At 32.3% G+C, this 8,752-nt stretch overlaps 1 protein-coding gene across 1 annotated transcript in view; it reads left to right on the forward strand.

Annotated features, from left to right (window-relative positions):
• The window catches only part of LOC111695364 (probable cation-transporting ATPase 13A3), a gene marked incomplete in the record, with an annotated part of 40,976 nt that overhangs the window by 27,549 nt on the left and 4,675 nt on the right, over positions 1-8,752 (forward strand). Inside the window, 11 exon segments of the mRNA XM_023464679.1 lie at positions 282-339; positions 649-806; positions 959-1,072; positions 1,348-1,422; positions 3,356-3,424; positions 3,843-3,983; positions 4,234-4,311; positions 4,964-5,162; positions 5,612-5,694; positions 6,599-6,721; positions 8,040-8,104. Coding sequence (XP_023320447.1) covers positions 282-339; positions 649-806; positions 959-1,072; positions 1,348-1,422; positions 3,356-3,424; positions 3,843-3,983; positions 4,234-4,311; positions 4,964-5,162; positions 5,612-5,694; positions 6,599-6,721; positions 8,040-8,104 — 1,163 coding nt within the window.

Here is an 8,752-nt window from a genome sequence, read left to right on the forward strand (position 1 = left end):
TAAAAAGGTTTCTCAAGGAAAAAAAGAGTTATAAACCATTTTTGTGATTGACCGATGAAAAATAGTGGTTTAACAAAGTTGGATCGTCTTTAATGAAATAAAGGAGTTTCCTTTGAAAAAATAGCTTATATTCAGTGAAACAACCGATAGAATAATGATAAGGCCGGGTTTAAAACTTACTCTGGTGAAAACGAATCTTTTCTAGGCTTCCACTTGCTGTAATGCTGTAAAGTGCTTTTTCAAAAATAAAACAAAATTCTTTATAATTTTCTTGTGTTCAGGTGATGCAGGGTAAAGCCAAGCAAGGAAATTACATCAAGGCAGTTGTTATCAGAACAGGTTCGGCTTGATTTTAAACAAAATGACTTGTTAAATAATTGAATAAAAAAATCTTTTATAATTTCTGTCATTTTCATTGATTCTACCTTAACAACAGAAACAGTTAACAAAATCTATATTTACAAAAATAAACCTAGAACTTTTGAATGGGATAAAGTTAAATCTCAAGGACGTACAGTAAACCGAAATTTCTAAAATTTTGAAATTTTACCAAATTGTAAATATAAAATATTAATATCGACAAAATTCTGAAATTGTGGTTATTGATAATTTTTGTGTTTTAGTTATTACGATTTTTTTCTTTTTTAGGTTTTATGACAACCAAAGGAGAGCTGGTTAGAGCCATCTTGTTCCCCCCTCCTCTTGATTTTAAATTCTTCAGCGACTTCTTAAAATCTGTTTACGTTTTCCTAACCCTCGGTCTCATAGGCATGGGCTACTCTATGGCAATGTGGATCAGAAACGGGGTAAATATTAAAGAAAATGTGTTGTATGACTAAAATTTAGCATGTTTTAGAGCGGATCAGACTAAATTTTACCAGTACTTTTTCATAAAGAAATTGAGCTTTTGTCACAAACTTACATGTAGACCTTAGATATTTTAACCTTTGTTGTTCAGGGAACTATATCTGAGATACTGCTGAACAGTTTGGATATTCTAACCTTTGTTGTTCCCCCAATCCTTCCTGCTGCTCTGACCGCTAACAATGCATTCGCTCAGCGACGTCTTCAGGCAAATCATGGTTTAGAAAAACTAAACTGAATGTGAGGAGAAACATTTGCTTTTCTCATAATTGTGCTTAAAATCAAAGCTAGATTATTTATTTATTATTATTCCATTGAATGATCAGATTTTTAAGCTGTTTTGTTATTCTTAAAAAATTCATTCTAACAATCACATGTCCAGATTTTAATATTTCTTTTTGCTTGGGATTATAAAATTTCATATCTTTAATCCATATTTGTTGCAAAAAAGTAGATGTTTGTTTTAAACCGATATTTGCTTAGAAACGTGGTATATTCTGCCTTCATACAAAACATATCAGCTTGTGTGGTGGAATAGATGTTGTGGCTTTCGATAAGGTTGGTTCATTTCGTTTTTTTATTTAAGAAACTAATTTTTAAATCCCTATGTCTTTACAACCTGATGGTGTGAACCTTTGATATATGAACGACGTTTGATTTCAAATATATAATGAGTGAATTTTCCTTTAAAAATACGATGTATTTTACTTATTTTAACATTAAAGTTGAATATCTATTTATTTTTACATGTTTCTAAATTTTACTTGTTAAAAGCTGCAAAAAAATACAAGAAATATGTCAACTTGTTTGTTAGATAAAATTCTTATTTAAAGTGTTGAAAGTTGAGTGTTAAAATGTATTCGTTTTTTATTTTTATAAACTTTTAATTGACATCGTATTATGTGAAGAAGCTAACAAAATATGTTATATCAAAATTATGATTAGCAAGGACAAATGATGATCTGAGAATATTATGATCATGTTGGTTACTTGCTCAACTAGCTTGTGATGATCAGAAGAAGTTATCTCACAACCTCCTTGAGTGAGTGATCAATGTGATCTTGATCTACAATCTTCAAATCATGTGATCTATGCCCGCCAAAAACAGCCTATGTTGAACTTCCCGCCAAAAAAAAAATTGAACTGAACTGCCCGCCAGACCTGAAATAGTTTGACCTGAGCTACCCACCAGAAATGTTTGAGCTGAACTACCAGTCAGAAATAGTTTGGGCTGAGCTACCCACCAGAAAAAGTTTGAGCTGAGCTACCCGCCAGAAAAAGTTTGAGCTCATCTACCAGGCAGAAATAGTTTGAGCTGAGCTACCCGCCAGAAAAAGTTTGAGCTGAACTACCAGACAGAAATAGTTTGGGCTGAAACTACCCACCAGAAATAGTTTGAGCTGAACTACCAGGCAGAAATAGTTTGAGCTGAACTACCAGAAAGAAATAGTTTGGGCTGAACTACCCACCAGAAATAGTTTGAGCTAGAAATAGTTTGGGCTGAACTACCCACCAGAAATAGTTTGAGCTGAACTACCAGGCAGAAATAGTTTGGGCTGAACTACCCACCAGGAATAGTTTGAGCTGAACAGCTCGCCATAAATAGTTTGATTTGAACTACCCACCAGAAATGGTATGAGTTGAACTACCCGCCAGAAATAGGTTGAGCTGAACTGCTTAACAGAAATAGTCTGAGCTTAATTGCCGTTAAAAGCACTTAAAGCTGAAATACCCGCCCAGAAATAGTTTGAGCTGAACTCCCCGCCAGAAATAGTTTGAGCTGAACTCCCTGCCAGAAATAGTTTGAGCTGAAATACCCGCCCAGAAATAGTTTGAGCTGAACTCCCCGCCAGAATTAGTTTGAGCTGAACTCCCTGCCAGAAATAGTTTGAGCTGAACTCCCCGCCAGAAATAGTTTGAGCTGAACTCCCAGAAAGAAATAGTTTGAGCTGAACTCCCCGCCAGAATTAGTTTGAGCTGAACTCCCTGCCAGAAATAGTTTGAGCTGAACTCCCCGCCAGAAATAGTTTGAGCTGAACTCCCCGCCAGAAATAGTTTGAGCTGAACTCCCCGCCAGAAATAGTTTGAGCTGAACTATTTGTAACTAATTTTAAAATCACAAACGGAGAAAAAAAATATTTTTTTACTTTCTATGATTAAGATAATGTTTAAAAAATATTTTCTTGTAAGTATATATATTCCTGTTTTGGGAGTATAAAAGAAGTATCATAAATAGATTAATTGTATTAAACGAATTGATATGCAAAAAATTATATTGAAAAATATGGTAAAATCGTCTTCGAAGTGTAAAATTTGAAAGCAGGAAATGAAGAATAAAGTGAAGAAAGGCAGCTGGATTGATACCTTGAAAGAAAAAGAAATTGCCTGTCATAAGATTAATGAAAGCAGGAAATCAGCAAAATTTTCTGAATTAAAATTTGAAATGAAATATTTCTGGGAGAAACCCTATAAATTCTCTTTATGTATTTAGACAGGGACATTGACAGAGGGAGACCTAGATTTGGCGGGGGTTTGTGAAATCAAGGAAAACCAGTTCCAGGTAAAATAGGATTTCAAAGATGGCGCAAGGGTTCCTGATTTCGTAATAATTTCGTAGATTTTATGAATATTTTCCGATCATAAGTATTTTTCAAAATTGAATATTTTTCCAAAGTGTTTGTTTATCCAATAAACGTCTAAACGGCTGAACCGATCGGGTCCAATTTTTTGGGGGGCCCTCGTGTGACCCCAGAATGATCAAATTTTCCAAAAAATTTGAAAGTTTTGAAAATCCATGACCTTTTTTATCAAATCCGCGAACTTTTGTTTGTTTTTTGTTTTACAATGCATACAAAGAGAAAATGTTCACAATGGAAAAAGAAGATGGGCGTGAAGCGCCCTAAAAGCCTAGTTATCAATATTTTCCAGGCATGAATATTTTTTAATCGTGAATATTTTCTAATCCTAAATATTTTCAGGAAAGTGAGCCTAATCCTTCCCGGCTACCAACAGACAGTCTTTTAATCCAAACCATGGCCTCCTGCCATTCTTTGATTAAGATGAACGGGGAGCTGACCGGCTACCCAATGGACATCAAACTGTTCGAAGCAATTGGCTGGGTAAGAAAACCTAGCTTATACAATTTACTTTAAAATTTATCAATATTTGTGTTTGAAAGAATTGAGTTTTTGTCACAAACTCAAATGTTCGAATCTTTGCAACCTGATGGTGTAAACCTTTGATATTTCAAACTTGATCCAACATTATTCATGGAATTTGAAATATCCAAGTTCTAAGACATTGGGTTGCAAAAAATAGAGATTACAAAATCAAAGTTTGTGGCAAAAGACTTGATTTCTTTTAATTTAGGAATTAAAAGAGGAGCCCCATGCTGGACTGAACCCGGAGTATGGAATAGCAACTCCTACTCTTGTATCCCCTCCAAAGGTTAGTTTTTAAATTTTTTTAAGAATGCAACAATTTTTATAAACTCTTGCTAATCTTAAACTTTTCACCGAATCCCATTCTATTTTATTTCATTGTTTTACATTACGTTTGACGCATATTACTGATTTTTTTAATTTATCAATTAGTCCACTTAAAAGCCTGTTTGCGAAGTAATTGAATAAAAATAAATCTTGTGATTATCGTTAAATCGGATTAAAAGGAATTGAGTTTTGCTACAAATTCAGAAGTTCAAATCTCAATATCTTTGCAAACCAATGTCGCAAACCTTTTATGTTTCAAACTATTAATTAAGTTAGCTCTAAAAATCTTATATTTTAAATAACATTAAGGTTCACACCATCAGGTTGGAAAGAGATAGGGATTGAGTTTGCGGCAAAGACTGAATTTCATTAAAAGGAATTGAGTTTTTGCCACACGAATTTTCTAATCTTTATATCTTGGCAACCTGATGGTGGAAACCCTTGATATTTCAAACTTAGGCTATTCGATCTAAAAGAATTCATAGTTTGAAATACCTAACGTCAACGAAATTGGGTTGCAAAGATATAGGTATTAGAAAATCAGAGTTTGTGACAAAGACTCAATTCCTTTATCTAAAAAATCTTTCAATCCTAAATATTGTTGGTTTCAGAACATTAGGAGTGGAGGACAATTAAAGCTGGGAGGGTTTGCCCCGTCAAATCTTGAAATAGCTTTACTCAAGCAGTATCCATTCGACTCAGCTGTGCAACGAATGACAGTGGTTGCTAAGAAGAAGGGAAGTTCTAACTACAGTGTGTTCATCAAGGGGGCTCCGGAGAAAGTTGCTTCTTTATGTAAACCAGAGACAAGTAATATTTTTACAAATAATTATAAAAAGAATAGTTCACAAGTTTACATTGCTGCTCGAAGAATCTTAATATAAGTAATGTTTCAATTCATAAAATTATTTAAAAGAGTTTCATGCCAAAAATTTAAAAATTAAACATAATTGGCATATGTTTGTCTGGGTTTCTAGTTTGTTTGTTTCCAATAAACGTCAAAACCAAAGAATTTTGCCAAGAAAAAAGTCTTGAGTTAAACATTATTTTGAACACAAATAAAAAAAAAATTATGTTTCGCAATTTACAAAAATATGACGGTTTGAAACAACATTCTAATCTACATGGTTCTTTGAAAACAAAATGCTTAAAATGTTTAAAATTTTTAAAATGTTTAAAATGTTTAAAAATTTTAAAATGTTTAAAATGTTTAAAATGTTTAAAATGTTTAAAATGTTTAAAATGTTTAAAATGTTTAGTTCCTCAAGGGTTCACCAATCTGCTTCAGTACTACACAAAGCAGGGGTTTAGAGTAATTGGAGCAGCTGTAAATGGGTTAAAGGTAGAAACATCTCATGATTAAAAATCTTATCTTTCCAAAAAGAAAATAGGAAAAAGAAAATAGAAAAAGCAGATTTATTTAACTTTTACAATGAGACCCAATATATTTCGTAATGTTAGAGTATTAAAGAAAACAGTCCACATCAAGCTGTTTTGGAACGTTGTAATATCAAGTGACCATCCATTTAAAAAATGCTGAATTAAAAACCGTACATTAGATACCGTTCTCTGATGGATGATGTGATGGTATCGTCGTTTGTTACATTCTGATAATTTTCTCGATTGCCTCTATAACATACGCAACAATTAAAAATCATTTTTCTATAAATTATGGGTCATTTAAAATTACGTCTAGATGCAATCCCTTAAACAAAAAAAGTGCTATGATGACAATCATGAATGCGCCCGTTAAAGGGAGGGTTCGTGAACAAATGAAAGGAGGTATTGGCTGATATCGAATTGAATTCGATACCGAACGATACCAATTTTACTTCTACTTCTACCTTCAAAATATTTTTTATTTAATAAGATTCTTGTGTTACTTAAAAAAATGTTGTTTCTGAAGTTTTAGGGTTTTTAATAATGGTGACGCCAGCCGTGAAAACAAGCTATAAGCAAAATTTGAATTGAAACACAATATAAAAAAAATATTATTAAATATCTATTGTATACGAATACAATGAATTAGATTGAACGATTGTAGGTTGTAATATCTAAATGAGTAGTTTTAAATTTAATTGAATTATTGACGATCTGAGTGGAGCTCTTTAGTATGATCCGTTTTAACAATTTTTTCCTTGTAGACGCAACAGATAGAAGTAATTTAGTAGCAATAGATGTCGAATTCAATTCGGGATCAGACCGGATACCCATTTCATTCTTTTTAAAGAACTATTGTTGTCTAGCCTGGGTTAAAGTTGAGTGAGGTTAACGGATTGTCCCGATCTGAACTGGAGATGGGAGCTGATTTCCTCGGGCTCATCATCATGCAGAACCTGGTCAAGAAGGAAACATACGGAGCTATCAAGGTAAACTATTCATATTTTCTCTTCGCATCAAACTAAAGTAGATTATCAGGGTAAACTATTCATATTTTCTCTTAAACTAAAGTAGATTATCAAGGTAAACTATTCATATTTTCTCTTCGCATCAAACTAAAGTAGATTATCAAGGTAAACTATTCATATTTTCTCTTCACATCAAACTAAAGTAATTTGAACATAAGATTGTAATCAACTCCTTCTAGTAAACACCTGTTAAGAAGAGCAAAGATGTTTAAATCTCTGATATGTAACTGGATAAATTAGTCTTTCTCATACTTCCGCATAAAATCAAAACTAGAGGCGTTAAGAGATCACAATGTCGTACCAGTGATGTTGCATAAATTTGAGCTGCTAGTTAAGTGCATTGTCTTAACTTTTGACTGACATTAAAGTGTTCCAAAGCCTTGGCCTTTGTTTTTACCTGACTAGCTCACTTGTACTTTTTTGTAGCCTTAGAAATATTTATTTTAGAACTTTAAAGTATTTGTTTTTATCTTTTTAAGAAGTAATTTGAAAAAATTCTTTGATCGTTGCAACCTTTGAATCACTGTGTTATTTAGAACAGAGTATAGTGTGACATTGTAGTTTTGTTGTTCCATCTATACTTGTTATAACTAGTATTTATATATTATATATTATATATTCAAACTTTTCTTTGTTTTGGAACAAACCACTGAAAGATATTAAAACAGACTGAAAAGAAAAGTTTTTGGTCAACTCACTAATATACAGCTTTCTTTTATCTCAAGCTTTGCTAAAGGAATAATTTCTCGGTATATTGTATAATAGATAGATAGGCCTAAAAATATGTTATCTTCAAGATGTCTATAAAAACATATATTGTATATTTATCTCTGAAAACATATGACTACAAGATGTCTTTAAATACATATGTCTACAAAATGTCTCTAAAAACATATGACGCTACAAGATATCTCTAAAAACATATGGGTACAAAAATTCTCAAAAACATATAATCTGAAAGATATCTCACAAAAATATAATCTATAGAATTCCTATAAAATATAAAATATTTGGGTATATTAAGTATACATTATCAATATCATAAGAACGGGTTGTTGTGCAATTATAAGAGAGAAGAAACACCCTGTATAATGTGTTATAATTAATAGAGACACCCTGTATATTTATTATAATTAAAAGACACACCCTGTATAATTTATCATAATTAATAGACACACCCTGTATAATTTATCATTATTAATAGACACACCCTGTATATTTATTATAATTTGTATATTTGTTATGATTAATAGAAACACCCGTAAGTTCTTATTTTTAGGAACTCCACGACGCGGATATTCATACAGTGATGGTAACAGGGGATAACATACTCACAGCTATAAGGTAAACCTTCAAAAGGAATTGAGTCTTTGCCACAACCCCTGATTTTCTAATCCCTATATCTTTGCAACCGAATGTCTTAAACCTTAGATATTTCAAACTATGAATTCTGTTACATCAAATAACCTAAGTTTGAAATATCAAAAGTTTACACCATCAGGTAGCACAGATATAAGGATAAGAAAATTTTGGTCTGTGACAATTTCTGAATTTCTTTATACATTATTTAATTTTACTGTTGTCTGTAACTTGTCCTGTATGTTTTTTGAATCCCGGGATCAAGCATTGATCTCCTCTTCGATATCCCGCACTAGTCGTGACCATCAGGGATAAGTAAAATGGAGGAATCAACCATGCATTTCAAAAGTATCCACATTGAATATCAAGTTCAAGCGTTCTAGATACAGAATATTCAATACAAAAGTATCCTCTGTATGGAAAAAAGTTTCTCTCTCGGCTTTCTAAATTTATTTAGCTATACCTGATATTTTTACATCCTCAGTTTTTAAATAGCGGTGGTATATCCTCAGTTCTTAAAGAGCGGTGGTATATCCTCAGTTCTTAAATAGCGGTGGTATATCCTCAGTTCTTAAAGAGCGGTGGTATATCCTCAGTTCTTAAAGAGCGGTGGTATATCCTCAGTTCTTAAAT

The sequence above is a fragment of the Eurytemora carolleeae genome, unplaced genomic scaffold (assembly GCF_000591075.1).
Source record: "Eurytemora carolleeae unplaced genomic scaffold, Eaff_2.0 scaffold8, whole genome shotgun sequence".
NCBI classification, from domain to species: Eukaryota; Metazoa; Arthropoda; class Copepoda; order Calanoida; family Temoridae; genus Eurytemora; species Eurytemora carolleeae.